The sequence below is a fragment of the Wasmannia auropunctata genome, unplaced genomic scaffold (genome assembly GCF_000956235.1).
Source record: "Wasmannia auropunctata unplaced genomic scaffold, wasmannia.A_1.0 LD336032.1, whole genome shotgun sequence".
NCBI lineage: Eukaryota > Metazoa > Arthropoda > Insecta > Hymenoptera > Formicidae > Wasmannia > Wasmannia auropunctata.
Window position 1 is genome coordinate 94,037 of NW_012026858.1, and position 15,626 is coordinate 109,662.

Here is a 15,626-nt window from a genome sequence, read left to right on the forward strand (position 1 = left end):
GGGATTTAGGAAAAAGGCAGATTTTTATCCTACTCCGACTTTTTCCTGATTCTTTTTGTATCAATTTGTTGTTTCTTATTCCTTCCATTGTGTCTGAAAACTAAAAGTTTAAGGGCTCAGACGCAATAAGAAAAAATAAAGAAAAAATTGAACGTAAGGAATTAAGCAAAAATCAGAGTAGGACGAAAAAAACTCATTGTCTGTCTCTTTTACCTAATTTCTAATACTTAATTTCCTGTTTCTTATTTTTCTCTGCTTACTCAAGAAGAAAATATATTTATTGAATACTGAAATGTAAATCCGTAATCCTAAAATTTGTCTTCTCTCACTACTTCCATCTAGTGGCAACTTGAGTAATTAATTTTTCAATACCTACCTGTTCTTTTTCATATCTATTCACATTTGCAGTTCATGATCTTACGTTCACACGTGTTTTTCCGACATAACCTTTTGTAAACACGGTTGCCAGAGATATCCACTATCCGGAGCAACATTAAAAATCCCTCCGCGGTTGTAAGATGTTTAACAAATTTCAGCCGCAATTACTGAACGTAAATAGAAAACCCAGCCAACCGAAGAGGCGAAGGAAGATTACACTTGTCTTCGACGAGGAAAAGCGACGGTAATTATTTCGAGAAATCGCATATTTGCACGTTGTGTATATGTAAATATCTTAGAACATATATTGTATATATATGTTCTAAGGTAAACATGTAGTTGACACAAATCAACAATTTATATACATGCAAGAATATAGAGATTTTTTAGGGGGATTTCGTAAGAGGAAGCTAGAGCGAAAAAGAAAGGCTCAGGAGCAATTACAGCAACAACTGAAAGAGGAACGAAAAAAAATTAAACAAGAAGTGAGTCATATATCATTTGGAAATAACAAGATGTTGCCCGAAGAATTAGAGAAAACGTGATGTGTATTTTTTTTTTCAGGCACGAGAACGTTATAAAAAATCATTATCGCATCAGGTTGTCCCAGAGATAGAAGAATTGTTATCCCGGCAAGAAATTGATCTAGAGGGTCATACAGTCAGTATTCTAGAGTTGAACGTTGCAGATCTTGCAGAAGGAAGTAAATGGATAGGTGAAAACAAAGTTGCAGAGGAAAAAGAAGAGGAAGATAACAAAAGTAATGACGACGACGACGACGATAATGACAACGACGAGATCGTGGGAATGTCGTTGCAAGAGAAACGTGAAACTCAGGTGCAGGAAAAATCCAAATCTGATGGCCGAGAGGTGAAATCGAGGAAGGAACTGAAACAAGAAGTAAAGAAAGTAGCGCTGCAACGAATGAAGAAAAGCAAGGCGTTCCAACAGAAGCAGAGACTGGAACAGCAGAAAAACAAAAAGCTAAGTAGACAGAAATTGCACAAAGTCCAGAAGCTAACGCAGAAACGCGGCAAGAGGACTAAAAAGAAATCCAAACGCTAGACAGATATTTAACAAATTTACTGCGCAAACTCTAAACATATTTAATATTTTGTAATAAACATCGTGTGTACATACATAAATATACATTCATCGCTTCTTTATCTTTCCACCTTTTGAGACGTATGGACAAGTGTCCTTGTTGAGACATTCCGAACATTTGGGAAATTGAGGTAGACAGGTTTGTTGACCGAATCCCACGAGGAGATGATTAACTTCGCTCCACAGTGATTTGGGAAGCCAATCCTCCAAGTCGGTTCTCGTCTGCTCCGGCGTCTTGGTTGGCTTCCTCACCCACCCTAATCTGTTGCTAATCCTGTGAACATGCGTATCCACGCCGATGCCGGACACTTCTCCCCATGCAGTTTGCATGCATAAGTGAGCCATTTTAGGGCCTACTCCTGGCAAATCGCACAATTCCTTCACTGTTTTCGGTACGTCGCCGCCATATTTATCTAGAAGGATCACTGATGTCCGCTTTATATATTCTACCTTCCTCTAAAATAAAAAAAAAGAAAAACGCATTTTTAATACAACATTAACTATAAATCTAAAAGAAAATTATAAAAAGTATGCACTATTACATATTACTGAACTGTTAAACATGTATAAACATAAGTTAAAAGATTAGTAAACAGAAAACAAGCTTATAAATGAATCGGGAATAATCGATTTACAGAATTATTAATTATTATATATTTATAGAATTATTTTACTTTCATATGCCAAGAAATTTAAAGGTAAAAAACATCTTGTAAATAAATATTGTCTTAATAAATTATATATACATAATAAATATGATCTTTACCTTCCAAAAACTGACTGGATATATAAGCTTGCCTAGAACATCATCAGGGGTAGCCGCTATCAAATCCGGTTTACAGCCGTAAGTGTTTAGACGTTGCATAGCAGCGTGCGTGACCTGGTCCTTCGTTTGACTGCTCAGCATCAGAGCTATTAACGATTGATATCTGGACACCGCAGGATCGGCGTTGGGATCCGAACACTTGTGGCAGCCCATCGTGTCAACTGGAGCCGTCTCGTGCTTTCGCATCTCTCTGATGTTTTCAAGAATAGTCTCCCAGTTCGATGGCATCCATCGTTTCTCATCCTCGACATTCTTTGGGTCCGTCAACTGTTCATTCTCGGTCTTTGTCTGACGTTTATCAGTTTTGGTATCTTTAACGTTTGTCGGCACCGCCGCGTCTTCGCTCTTCACCACGACCGCCGTTCCCTCGACGTTCGCTTCGTCCTCCAACGCATCGTGCTCGATCTTGATCGGCGTACGTTTCCCCGTGCCGGTCCTCTTCTCGCCGCCGGCGAAGTAGGGCGACGCTTTCTCCGAGGAGTCCGCGTTGACGAGGGTCTTGCCCGAGCGTAAAGTTCTCGACGCCGACGAGAGGCCAGACAGCTTCAACCGCTTGCTCATTTTATCGGACGAGACGCGTCAACGCGTGCTGTCAACGTATCGAATTAATTCTTACGAAGTAAAAACGAGGAAAATTACGTTCTACAGCTGCGCCATTCGAAATTGGCATAACCATTCCCGCTCGTGCTGGTCAGTTGAGGTTAGACTGGTTGGAGTGAAGAGTTCGTTCCCGTTCGCTGTAGCTGCGCCCGCTCGTCTTTCTGTATTCTTGAAACGAGACAGATACATAATTTAGACGTTGGGAAGGAAAAGAGAGAAGATTAAAGGTGCAAAGTCTTCTGCTGCAAAGAACAGATTTTAGATAAAGCAATTAGCGTCATTCATGTATGATAAAAATTGTGTACCGTCATTCTCGTGTTTTTTTTCCAAGAAATTACTTCGGGCTTTTTAATTGCAGAATTAAAATATATTCCGTTTATTAATATTGCGCTTATTTGCAACCAAATAAATGAAAGCGAATTGACTTATCGTGAAATAATATTGCAGAGACATCGAGGTCTGTTCATTGCAGCTGAACACTCGTACGCTCGTTGTACCGCTTAAAGTGAAATAGATACATATTTCAAGATTGATTAAAGCGAGACAGAAAGTTCAAGTGCAGCAACAACGAACGAGCCCACTGTGGCTGGAGATTGTGGCAAACGAAACGTCAACATAACCTGATCCAAAAGCGGATCTAACCAGATCTATCGACTTCGAGGTTTGTAATACGTGATATTTAACGTTGATCCGTACTTATTTCGAGGAAACACGATAAACTTGTAACATGAATAATTGTAGCGAAGGAAGACGCACTATTTTTGAAATGCATACTTCTACTAATTTTACTCTACGCGGTGGTGACGCAGCGTTCGCCAACAGGCAGCAATTGCTGTTCGATCAGCTCTCGATCGCGGAAAGCAAGTGCAATAAGCATGACAGACCGGAGGCGGACGACGTGGAGATGCAGGAGGAGAGCCCCCGGGGTTCGGGGAAGAGGCCAGCCGCGAGCGACGACCGCAGGCAGAAGAGAGAGACGAAGAAGTTTCGCGGCAGGGAGAGTATCTTCAAGCGTCCGGAGGGTCCGGCGCCGCGCGCGAACCTGAGAAATATTCCGGACCATCACAGAAATCCGCACAAGTGGGTCAAGTATACCCTGGACGACGTGTCGAGCGAGGACATGACGGACCGCAGCAACATGCAGGCCGCTATGTCGTTCCTGAGAGAGTTGAAGGCGCGCAGGAAGAGGGAGGAGGAGGAGGAGGAGGAGGAGGAGGTCGACGAGGGGATGGACGTCGAGCCTTGCGTGTCAAACGCGGCGGGTCCCACGGAGACGCGGTTCAAGTCCAAGAAACGCGCCTCGTCGCAGATCGCGTTCAGAAAGCCACGGACGGAAGAGACGGCGGAGGGTGTCGCGGCGATCGTGGAGCCCGACGACAGGCCGATATTCAGGAGCAGCAAGATCATCTTGCCGGAATACGTGATCGGGCAGAAACCGAAGAGGACGTGTAAACAGAATCGGCCGGTGGTCAAAGTCGATCGCTCCAAGGAGCTTAGATTAGATCATTTGCAAGAGCCCGACGACGACGACGAGGAGGAGAATGATTGAGATGTAAGATATTATTGTACACAAATATACAGAGATTGAGGTTTCACGAATCACGGCTAAGCTCGATTTAGGCCCATTTCTACCAATGTAGATTAATTTTAATCTCCAGTTTAATTTACTCTTTATCTTCTTCTAATTCTCAGAATTAGAAAAAGACAAAAATTAAGTTGAACATTATAACGTTAATCCACATTGGTAGAAATATGGATTAGACCTGGTTCCACAAATGTAAAATTAATATCAATCTTGGTCCAACTTACTGTTGTACCTCTTTTCAATTCTTAGATTAGAAAAAGATAAAGCGAGAACTTCGGTCAATATTCATATTTCTACCAATGTAGATTAACGTTGGAATGTCGGTTTAACTTAATTTTTGTCTTTTTCTAATTCTAAGAATTAGAAGAAGATAAAGAGTAAATTAAACCAGAGATTAAAATTATATCTACATTGGTAGAAATGGGCCTAATTGTATATCAGGCTTCACGAGCGTTCACAGATTTTATGAACGTGTAGAAACGCTATAGCTCATTTAAAGAAGTGCATATTAATCTCTATAGATAGTATCTGGTAAATTAAGATTACAAGTTATGTATAATATCTAGCACGAATAAGATTATGCAAGTAAAAAGTAAGATTTCAATGTAAAATATGTGTATAATTAAGAGCACATAACGCGTATCTTCTTTTAAGTTTTATTTTTGAGATCTCGTCAAGTATCTGATCGTTTTATCTGTATTCCGTGTAAAAGAAAGGAAATAGGTCAACACGTAGGGTAACTGTCCCTATTAATGTGCCCTGAACCTATTAGTGTGCTTTTATATTTATATAAGTCATAAAAGTAAACTGGTACAAATATATAAAGTATTCTTTTTTTATTAAGTTAAAGTATTAACTTTATAGAAAAAAAATACTTTGTCTATTTATTTGTACCAGTTTATTTTTATGACTTATTTAAATATAAAAGCACACTAATAGGGACAGTTACCCTATCTTCTTTTAAGTTTTATTTTTGAGATCTCGTCAAGTATCTGAACATTTTACTTGTATTCCGTGTAAAAAAAAATGGAAATAGATCAACACGTATCTTCTTTTAAGTTTTATTTTTGAGATCTCGTCAAGTATCTGAACATTTTACCTGTATTCCGTGTAAAAAAAAAAAGGAAATAGATCAACACATATCTTCTTTTAAGTTTTATTTTTGAGATCTCGTCAAGTATCTGATCATTTTACCTGTATTCCGTGTAAAAAAAAAGGAAATAGATATAGTTACAAACATATTAATACTAAAACTTTCTGAAATGCTTTTCCAATTAGTCTTCATTGTAAGAGTTCGAACGTCAAATAAGTGAGATGCCTTCTATATCAACCATACTTTCTTTCGAGTGTAGAGGGAGTGCAACACCTCGTGCTCCACTGCTCCACTCGCACGAAAGCAGCTGCAAACGATATCGAGTGCACGTCGTGTGGCGTTAGGTTAGGTCAGTTAGGTGTGCTCGCCCGGACGCTCGCTCCGCGCTCGTCCGCGGGATTGTTCGCCGGCAGGGGAGATCGGGTGGCTCGAGGGAGATATCGCTGATCAACTCGGTCGGAGCGACCGCTTGAAGTTGCGTCGAAAGTACCTCGGTAAGTGCCGTCGCGGGGCCGCGCATCGTGATCGCGCCCGGGCGGCGCGGCACGCTTTCGCCGCCTTTGGGGAGGGGGTGGGGGCAGCCATAACCTGTACGCGCGTACCTGACCTGGCTGCCGTTTCGATTTTCAAAATGGCGTGCCGTGTGTGAGTGGCAAGGCGAGGAGATTCCGCCGCACGTCGTCGTCGTCGCCGTCGTCATCGTCGTGGTGACATCCGGTGATCGGTGATCACAACCCCGTCGTGGTCGTCGAGTCCGCGAGCACGTGTACGGTGCCGCACGCGCGAAGTTGCCCCCTCGTCGTCGTCGAGAAGAGTTATGCCATCCCGATTGCGCGCACGGCGTAGGACGTAGGAAAAATCCATTTTTTTCCTCCGTTTTTTTTCATTTTCCTCTTTTTTTCTCCTCCGTTTTCGTTCCCGATGGCGATCTCGATGGAAATTCTCCTAGCGGCGTTCTCCGTGGTATTCAGTCTATTAATAGTGTTCCTCCTTGTTGTGATAGGTAAGCACTCGTGTCAGAGCGCTGGTGACTTGATCGCGACATAATTGATCCCGACATAATTACGTCATCAGGGGAAACAAACAAAAAAAAACACACACGCGGGTTCAGCAGCACGAGTCTCTCGTTTTTATTACGTGCTAAGTGCGGATTGCTGGTAACTGTAAACGCGGATCGTGCATAGACATAGTTAACTGCGTTCTAGTACTTTCTAAATTTAGTGCATCACTCACGTTTTTACATTTATCGCTAGCGGTGATAAGCATCTTTTTTTTTCATTATGTCATGCTTTACACGTTTACATTTTGTTTCATTGCGTCGCAATAATGAGCTTGCTATAATAAATTTAAATACCAAATTATAAAATTTTATATATATATATATATAATTCAGGCTAAGAATTTGAAATATTGATTAAAATGCTTAACATGTTATTATTAAAGACGTTTAATCATGCTTTACACATTTACATTTTGTTTCACTAAGTCGTAATAATGAGCTTGCTATAATAAATTTAAATAACAAATTTAAATTATAAAATTTCATATATATATATATATATAAAATTCAGGCTAAGAATTTGAAATATTGATTAAAATGCTTAACATGTTATTATTAAAGACGTTTACTAAATCGAACAACAGATAAGTCTAGTTTATGCAGGCTATAACCGTTAACTTTTGCCAGAACTAATAAAATTTAACACTAAGATTTCAATACTGTCATAATGATTTATTGAACAAAAATATTAAAATCCTAGTGTTGAACTTTACCGGTTCCGATCCACACAAACAAGGGTTTAAGCATGTAAATGTAATCCAAATTCTTAGCTAAATTATAAACTTACTGAACATAATGATTAAAATCGTGCATGTTAAGAGTACTATATTGCTTTTGTATTATCGTATGGCATATTCGTAATATTCATGCAATGATTTCTTTCACCAGGTTGGTACTTAGTCTGGACGTTCTTCCTATCACGGTTCCGCTTTGTGAGAGAGTTGACTGGGAATGGAATGACTGAATCGTCATCGGTTAACGATTTGAAGAACGGCCGCGCACGCATAAAAAAACTTCGCCGTGATTAAATATTGGACAGTATATTGGAGCTATTGTTAATAATACCGATAATACGAAACGAAACGGTAAATTAATCTTGGATCAAGCCCGTGGCAGAATACAACCCGACTAAAAATGTCTGTAAATATACGGTGCGCGACTACGGAAGATCTGCTGAATATACAGCATTGCAATTTGCAGTGCTTACCCGAAAATTATCAGATGAAATATTATCTGTACCACGCTCTGTCGTGGCCACAGCTGAGTTACGTGGCGGAGGACGAGAAAGGGAGGATAGTGGGATACGTGCTCGCCAAGATGGAAGAGGATTGCGAGGACAATCCCCACGGGCACATCACCAGTCTCGCCGTAAAGCGTTCCCACCGAAGGCTCGGCATCGCGCAGAAGTTGATGAATCAGGCCTCACGGGCGATGGTGGAGTGCTTCGGGGCGAAATACGTTTCGCTGCATGTGCGCAGAAGTAATCGGGCAGCTCTGAACTTGTACACGAGTAGCTTGCAGTTCGAGGTGTCGGAGGTAGAGCCGAAATATTATGCGGACGGCGAGGATGCTTATGCTATGAAGCGAGACCTCACCAGCTTCCATCACGAGAAGGCTCTTCGCGATAGAGCGCACAAGGAGGGCAATGTTCACACGCACCTAGGTAGATGCTGCGGCGATCACTCTTAGTCCATTCATCATTGCTGCTGGCGAAACCGGATTTGATTTTTAAATTCACATACGAATCATGATACGAATCTGAAAATAAAACCTGCCGCAAGTCGTTTGCCAAGAAATGACTGGAGATCATGCCTGAGACTACGTGTGTCTCAGGGCTTATTAAAACTAATGAATACTTTGTTATTTCTTGCGTGGGGCAAGAGCTTCCACTTCTACGGCGAAGCTTGACTTGGTAAAAATATTTTATATGCGACTGAAGGACAAAAGTTGTTAAAGTTTGCATGATGGAGTAAGGTTAGACTTTTGGGGGACTGTTGTATTTTTCAGTTTACGCAATGCGCAATGTAATTAAGACTATAAATTAAGACTATAAATTGACTTATAAATACATGAGAAATAAAGAATTCTGGACAGTCTAATTGACCTTTTTTTTTTCATTATAACTTTATTGAATGACTGAAACTGTAATTCACACGTAACGCGCCACTATGTAAAATTAATTGTTCAGGGCGTTGTCAAGCGTGTTGTTAAAAAGTACGGTAGAAAAAAATAATATTTTACAGCACTGAAATGGGCTCAATTTATACAGTTCCTACTTACACTTTCGGATCTACGAACACTCGTCTCGATAGATCTTGAAATATTTTGTCTTTTTCAGTGTATTTTGGCTTAAAAATTATTTTTGACATTGCACGATATTCAAGTCAGTTTACACCACTATTGCATCTCGGATGTACCATAATGCTTGTGTATACATACTCCATTTCTGTAATAGGAATAATTATATTATGTATATATATATATATAATATGTATAAATATATCTATGTACAAATAAGGTGTTCTTAAAGTAACATAATTATATAATTTCTAACGTATCTCGAGTTTGCAAACGACACAAAGGAGTCTTCAATGATAAAACGCAGGAATTGCATTGATAAAATGCAGTCAATGCGCGATTATACCGAAAACATTAAAGTGTCATTATGATAGCGATAAACAAATTTTCGATGTGTAGTCGACGTTGCTTCAACGACATCACGCGCGTCACATCAAGAGGTTTCCGTAACTTCTTTTCATCTAATCTTGGGATAGCTGCCCTCGGATATGTAGCTCGTAAGTTTACAGTAATACCGTTACGTATACATTTACGAGTGACCGACGCGAGGATGATACAACTATCGTGAAAAGATTGTCCAGGTACAAAAGAGAAATCAGGGGAATGACGAGTTAGTGTTCGTGAATAACATCAGTAACTTCGTCAATTCGTCAGCCTGCGTTTGCAATAAGGAGAAACTATTCCACTTAATGCTATAACACGACATATCCGAATACGTGATTCAACGCGGATAAGCACCTATCAATTTGACTATCATATAAACTTCTAAATATACAATTCTATCTGTATATATATATATATATATATAAAACTGCCTGCTATATGTATTATATTACAAAAACACTTCGTCAATAAATTATAATACAATTCTCGTAAACGAGGTTCGTGTATAAACGCTTCTCCATGCGCGATATGCCTGGGTATATAGTCTCTAAAAAAATGTAAAATAAATGTCGTAAAGCGGCGTCTACAATTAGACTTAAGACTTATTAAGATTTAAGAAAATTGACCAACCACATTTCCTAAATCTCAAGTTTTAAGTCTCATTGTAGACGCCGCTTAAGTTGCCCTTAAAAGATCGTTTCTGTTACGCAACAGTAAATCACATTAGTCAATCTAAATAAGATAAAAAAAGAAATTGAAAGAGAGATAAAGCCTTGAGATGAATTCTAATAAATGCTCGTAATCGTTAAAGCTGCAACAGAAAGTCACATCTTGATACACGGCTATGTAACATACGTAATCGTATTCACAATCACAATTATATCTCCGTTGTTTAAACGAGGCGCGATAAAACTCTATATATAGTCGGATGGTTCCGCATGCGTTGAGCGAATGCTATGGTCGGCGAGCTATTTTTATTTTAAGTACACTTTCGCACGTGGAGAATGCCATTAGAACGAGTGCGCCGCAAATTAGCGGTTGGATCGTATACATACTTTTGGCCGACAGGCGTGAGCTCGAAAATGATCTTACTAGATCTTAAGATTCTCTTAGGTGAAGGTATTATTGTTCGTTTTAGCTTTAGTCTCTTTAAGATCCATTTTTTAATCGAAAAAAATATTTCAATGATTAAATAATTAAAAAGTAATTCCATGATTTGATCTATTTGAATGCTATGGAAAAAAATCCAGATGATGAAACGAAAATTCTAAATGCGATATCCTTTAAACATTTATGTTGTCAATCTATTAATCACAGGATCTAGATCTAATAAAAACGTTCGTTTGTGTGTTCTATAAAAAAGGCGTTCAATAAAAAAAAAGGCGTTATTGGTCTCGTTGTGCAAAAAGATTCGCGAGTACGCGTGTAGTTGCCGTGGAAATTTTTGCGCGTCAACAATAATTTACAAGTTCGATCCGCCGCTGATTGCGGTTCACAGTGTACGCACGTGGCTAATTTACTGTTTTATGGAAGAGCCTGGTAAAAAGGCCTGGGCGCCCGAAAAAGTCGTAAACCCGGCGGTAAAAGCTTCGTATAAAATTCTTTAAAAATTGTCTTCCAAAAAAACTGTCCGCAACACGTAATAATTCGCCTTCGCGGGGATATCCCAAAAGGAGGGTACTGCCCGCAGAGGAGTCTGCGTTGAATTTTCTTGGTGTCAATTTTTTCGACATGCGATCGAGTTACAAAAACAGAAACGCGGTTGTTCCTCAATTCGACATGCGGTATTCATATCGGTCTTTTCGCCTTCGAATAAAAGCAGCGGTGATTCGTCACTACAGGAAAACACTTCAAACCCGTCATTAAAATTGTCAATCACCGATTCCAATTTAATATCCAGTTAACTGTAATTGCGATTTCAGTTATTTCTTGTTTTGATTTCAATTCTTTCGAAAGAACAAGGAATCCGCGAAAGTAAAATTACAGCTACAATTGGCGTCGGTGAAACCGGTTTCGAAAGAGAGATATGAATACACATGTTGTCTAGTCGCGTGTGTATGTTCTATTGTATACGTACATCTATAAAACTACTAACACGTTTAGCTGCATACGTCATCGGCGTATATCCGAAATGGACTTTGCAACGTGGCAAGACTTTGCAGCGGGCGCTCACCAGGTCGCAAAATTCGCAAAAGCCGTTTCGGAAATGTTTTTACTCGTGCCAGAAAGCTATCGGCCTCGTTATACTCCGTTTTCACACGTCTACTACCAATCTAATTGAACAGCTACATATGTTTCCTATGAAAGATTATACAATGCTTATATTCTCGAGTACATTACAAAGACACTCGTCCCAGGGTTGTGGTTTTCTTCGTTTCTTACGTTCTATATACCGGAGCTTTGGCAGTAGCAGGTTCCTATTTTAGGCCACGGATTTTTCTTTATATAATGAAATGGGATAGTAGCTGCACGGGACGCACTAAAGTGTGCGGACATCCGAACACTTCACTCTCGTGAAGCGTACGTATGGGCCATGTTTGATTATCTCGCCATTTAAATGTCGAAAGTACTGTTGAAATTCTAGCGAAACTCTTTTGCACTAGTGCTCGTTTTTTTTTCCCCTCGAAAAAAATAACAGGCGCATTCAGTACTATTGTATATTTCTATTTGTAAATGGCTGAATCTCAAAATAACAGCAGCCATCAATAATCCTCTCAGATAACGCTTGAAGGATCACATCCATGAGAAATTCCTGAGATACTTTTGATCCACTTTCGTATAAGAAAGAATACTCATATTTCATTAACGCGCTGAAGATTCTTCAGCGACGTTCGTTTAAAACCCCGACGAGAAAAGAAAAAAAACCGCGAAAAACAGACTCGGCGTTGATCCCTCGAGCGTTGTCTTCAAATCAACGCGATTGAACTTCCAATCGCGAGATAAATCCAAAAATGCGTTACGTTTGAATCTTTTGCAGTCTCGGAGCTTCTCCGTTAACGCGGAAGAAGCCCGTCGAGAGTTGTGTTTCAGTTGAAGGAACTTGTGGTTTCGCGACCGCGTAGTGACGAAGATGCCCCTCAGGGCTGTTGAGCGGCGTGTATCATGGCGACCTTGAGATCCTTGGCCAGGTGTGAGACGTCGACGACGCTGTCGACCATCTCCTGGACCGCGGTGACGCTCGGGAAGAATTGGGCGGCCTGCTTCGTCTTCTGCACCGTCTGCCCGAGCGCCTCGTTCAGGGCGTTCGCACATTGTAGCACGCGCGTTCGCACGTCGTTGCGTGTCACGTTCCGATGCACCGTGTCGCCGATATGCACTAGTCGGTGCGCACTCAGCACGACGAACTTGCCGTGGGCTAGGAAAACCTATAAAATTCCACGACATGTTTCAAACAGATCCTTCTTGCGCCTTTTTCACCTCAACAACAAACAAAAAGGATTAGAAACTATTTGAAGAATGAATGATTTGAATATGATGAATAGATATTTGTTAAATTTGACTCGACGGAATATCGACGGAAGGTTTGTAAAAATGACAAAGATAACGCTTAAAACAAATCATAAAGGAATTAACGATTAATAATGTTAAATTTGTTTTATATCTTTTTACACATACTTGACACGGTTATATTTTATATATTATTCTGTTTATCTTTAATATATTTTATATATCTTTAATATATTTTAAAATTTTAAGCATTCTCAGTTTTATCGTCTCGATCCCGATTTTACAATGTACACTTTACTAACTACTTATCTTTAATCGCGTTGCCGGATTGCGTGCAATGCACTTGCGAAGGAAAAGAGGTCATCGTGAAAAAATAATGGAAACATGCCGTTGACATGTGCTAACTTAAGGCACGCTGTCACACAATAGCACTGCCGATATCTACGAGTCTATCATTCTTATCGAAACTGTTGACCTATATGCACATGTGTTTAAAAATGTTCCGTGATGATATAAAGAAGCACAATACAAAAAAAAACTAAATATGAAGAAAGTTGAAAAAAATTTTTTCTCTATAATTGCAATAGATTTAATCTAAATTTTTCTCCTAAAGATAGCAATGATCAAGCGTCGTTGCAGCCGATCGACAAACGTCTCAATTAACTTGTATGAAATAATTGATTAAAAAAGTGTCTTTGAGAAGATAAGAACGATCATAGAAAATTTAAATGCAATTTAAATTAAATTAAATTAAATTAAATTGTGTATTTATCGAGACCGTTTGTTATTTCAATCAACAGCACAGCTCAAGATCTACACGTCTCACGTGAAGAGGCGCGACGGGTGGCACCGGTATTACAAGAACTGTTACAATTCAACTCGCCTTGGGTGGTTGATTGTGCTCCACCGTTTGCAGAAAGGCGTCGATCGCGTGAGTCAGGTGCGCGCCGTGCGTGATGACCTGGGCGACATAGAAGGCTAACAATTGCTTGTCGTTGGGATCCATGGGCGTCGGGGTCGTGGGTGGCATCTGAATCGCGGCATTGTCCGCCTCGGACACCAGCAGGTCGTAATTGCTGCGCAACTCCTGCGGCAGCGAGGCCCGCAGTTCCTCTCGTTGCTTCGAGACGACCTCTCGCGAGTCGAGATTTACATAGTCATAATCCTCCCCGGCGCCGCTATTGTTGCTGCTGCCCGTAGAGATGATCGACGCCCGCTTGAAGAGCAACGTGGAATTTCCCTGCACAGACAGAGCCTCTTCATCAGGAACAAAGATTCATCCCTCAAATGTCATCAGCTTCAGTCGTATAATAAATATTTAAAAAAATTCAAAATTGAAAAAAAAATTAAAATAATAATTAATTTCTTCAGCTCTGTAAATTCAAAATAAAAAATTAAATTTGTAAGTATTACATGTTTCCCTGCTCTTTTTTTCTTCTCTATCTATTTTAATTCTTACAAGATAAATTAAAAACTAAAAAAAATGAAATGAATTTCTTTTTAATTTTTATTTAAATTTAAGTTTCCTTTTTATTATCGAAATATAATTACACAAAGTAATATCAATAAAAAGTGTAAATGGATAGAAGAAAAAATAAAAACAATTTTAAGATCGTTCTTCCATTATTAATTCGTCAGCTTGATCTAAATTAATGCACCCTCTTTCTCTTCAGAAACATTATAATAATTGCCCACAGTTGGCTACGTTTGAAATCGGAAGACATTATTCGTAACAGATATATCAAACTTTACGGTTGCAAAGATACTTACTTGAATGAAGCTAGCGACCTGACGAACGTCTTCCGTGAGTGCTCGAGCGCACGCGATCAGCTGATCAAGGGGATCCGACTGCACAGGTAGTAGCAGCGAGGACGGGGGTCCGTTAGTAGGCGTCGGTGTATCACCACCGCCACGACAGAGTTTACTCGCGTCCCATTCCATCGTGTCCAATTCGGTAGCGGCTTCCTGTACGAGCTTGTCAGAATCACGAAGCGCCTTTACCAGCGGCCGTAATTTCGTGGCCAGGCCCTTATCTGGCGCTTTGCCCGCATTGCCCAGCGTACCTGCATGCAGAATACAATATCTCTCAAAATTACAGCAATGCTGTCTGCAGCATATTCTAGTGCTTATTGAAAAGACAGAGTGGATTATTGCGAATTCAAAGTTTCGCAAATCAAAATATAAGAATATATTAGGTATCAAGTTCACTTTAGGCGATCTATAATTCGTGGCAGAATCTAAAATAGAATTTTATTTATTATTTTGTGTCGCATAATAGCACGAAAAAAATTATGGAACTACAAGAAAATGATTGTATTTGATTTTGTTAAGATAACGAAGATAACTTCCCAGCTGCGTTTACCGAAGGTGTTAAATCGAAATCTTTGTTTTTTTTTTACCTTCCGCGAATTCGGCTAGGTCGTGAAGAGACGTTCTCAGCCTGAGAGCAGCCAGCCTCAGATCCATAAGGGTGGCGTCCAATCGCTGCGGCGTTCTCCAACCGGGGCTCACGAAGCCCAGTAGCCTCGCTATCGCGGCGGACGCCTCGCTCTGCAGCCTCTGCAAACCTTCCAGGGCGGAGTCCAGCTCCAGCGGAAGCTCCTTGCTGACTGGTACATCGTAAATCTGTTGCGTGGGTGGCGGCGGGGTCGGGGTCTTCGGTATGGGGGTGTTGTGTCGGGACGGCAACGAGGACGCTGGAAGACGCGGTCGGGGTACGTCGTAATCCGGAGCGGCCAAACTCGATCTGGAATCCAGAAATCGTTATCCCGCGGCGAAGACGAGAGGTAAAATTTCATCTTGGAAACCTTTCAAATTTATTACTCGATGGCGTTGCCAAAATTTCCTGGGG

At 40.4% G+C, this 15,626-nt stretch overlaps 6 protein-coding genes across 9 annotated transcripts in view; 4 read left to right on the top strand and 2 right to left on the bottom strand.

The window, feature by feature from the left end:
- Nucleotides 1-371: 371 nt before the first annotated feature.
- LOC105452393 (nucleolar protein 12) lies at nucleotides 372-1,522 on the top strand. The gene is made up of 3 exons (XM_011693450.1): nucleotides 372-622; nucleotides 758-863; nucleotides 943-1,522. Exons 1-3 carry the CDS (start codon nucleotides 519-521, stop codon nucleotides 1,441-1,443), a joined length of 711 nt encoding a protein of 236 aa, XP_011691752.1. The 5' UTR covers nucleotides 372-518; the 3' UTR covers nucleotides 1,444-1,522.
- Nucleotides 1,458-6,251, bottom strand: LOC105452392 (endonuclease III-like protein 1). 3 transcript variants are annotated; one of them, XM_011693448.1, is made up of 3 exons: nucleotides 6,189-6,251; nucleotides 2,249-3,076; nucleotides 1,458-1,938 (listed from the first exon to the last, which is right to left on the bottom strand). In XM_011693448.1, exons 2-3 carry the CDS (start codon nucleotides 2,867-2,869, stop codon nucleotides 1,531-1,533), a joined length of 1,029 nt encoding a protein of 342 aa, XP_011691750.1. In that variant the 5' UTR covers nucleotides 2,870-3,076; nucleotides 6,189-6,251; the 3' UTR covers nucleotides 1,458-1,530. The 3 variants fall into 3 exon arrangements, with proteins under 3 accessions (XP_011691750.1, XP_011691751.1, XP_011691749.1); XM_011693449.1 differs by having other exon boundaries at nucleotides 2,249-3,069; nucleotides 6,189-6,238; XM_011693447.1 differs by lacking the exon at nucleotides 6,189-6,251 and having other exon boundaries at nucleotides 2,249-3,077.
- On the top strand, nucleotides 3,069-4,545 carry LOC105452391. Of its 2 annotated transcripts, XM_011693446.1 has the most exons (3): nucleotides 3,069-3,135; nucleotides 3,437-3,569; nucleotides 3,650-4,545. In XM_011693446.1, exon 3 carries the CDS (start codon nucleotides 3,675-3,677, stop codon nucleotides 4,455-4,457), a length of 783 nt encoding a protein of 260 aa, XP_011691748.1. In that variant the 5' UTR covers nucleotides 3,069-3,135; nucleotides 3,437-3,569; nucleotides 3,650-3,674; the 3' UTR covers nucleotides 4,458-4,545. The 2 variants fall into 2 exon arrangements, with proteins under 2 accessions (XP_011691748.1, XP_011691747.1); XM_011693445.1 differs by having other exon boundaries at nucleotides 3,437-4,545.
- On the top strand, nucleotides 6,218-7,692 carry LOC105452390 (small integral membrane protein 13). Its single transcript, XM_011693444.1, has 2 exons — nucleotides 6,218-6,589; nucleotides 7,535-7,692. Exons 1-2 carry the CDS (start codon nucleotides 6,508-6,510, stop codon nucleotides 7,672-7,674), a joined length of 222 nt encoding a protein of 73 aa, XP_011691746.1. The 5' UTR covers nucleotides 6,218-6,507; the 3' UTR covers nucleotides 7,675-7,692.
- A 66-nt stretch (nucleotides 7,693-7,758) lies between these two features.
- LOC105452394 (N-alpha-acetyltransferase 10) lies at nucleotides 7,759-8,745 on the top strand. Its single transcript, XM_011693451.1, has one exon. The coding sequence runs from the start codon at nucleotides 7,781-7,783 to the stop codon at nucleotides 8,333-8,335; it is 555 nt and encodes a 184-aa protein (XP_011691753.1). The 5' UTR covers nucleotides 7,759-7,780; the 3' UTR covers nucleotides 8,336-8,745.
- A 6-nt stretch (nucleotides 8,746-8,751) lies between these two features.
- LOC105452397 (breast cancer anti-estrogen resistance protein 1) overlaps nucleotides 8,752-15,626 on the bottom strand; it is a 64,268-nt gene continuing 57,393 nt past the window's right edge. Inside the window, exons 6-9 of the mRNA XM_011693453.1 lie at nucleotides 15,175-15,521; nucleotides 14,546-14,838; nucleotides 13,659-14,015; nucleotides 8,752-12,693 (exon numbers count right to left, since the gene is read on the bottom strand). Coding sequence (XP_011691755.1) covers nucleotides 12,406-12,693; nucleotides 13,659-14,015; nucleotides 14,546-14,838; nucleotides 15,175-15,521 — 1,285 coding nt within the window. The 3' untranslated portion in view covers nucleotides 8,752-12,405. The remainder of the gene's footprint in view (nucleotides 12,694-13,658; nucleotides 14,016-14,545; nucleotides 14,839-15,174; nucleotides 15,522-15,626) is intronic.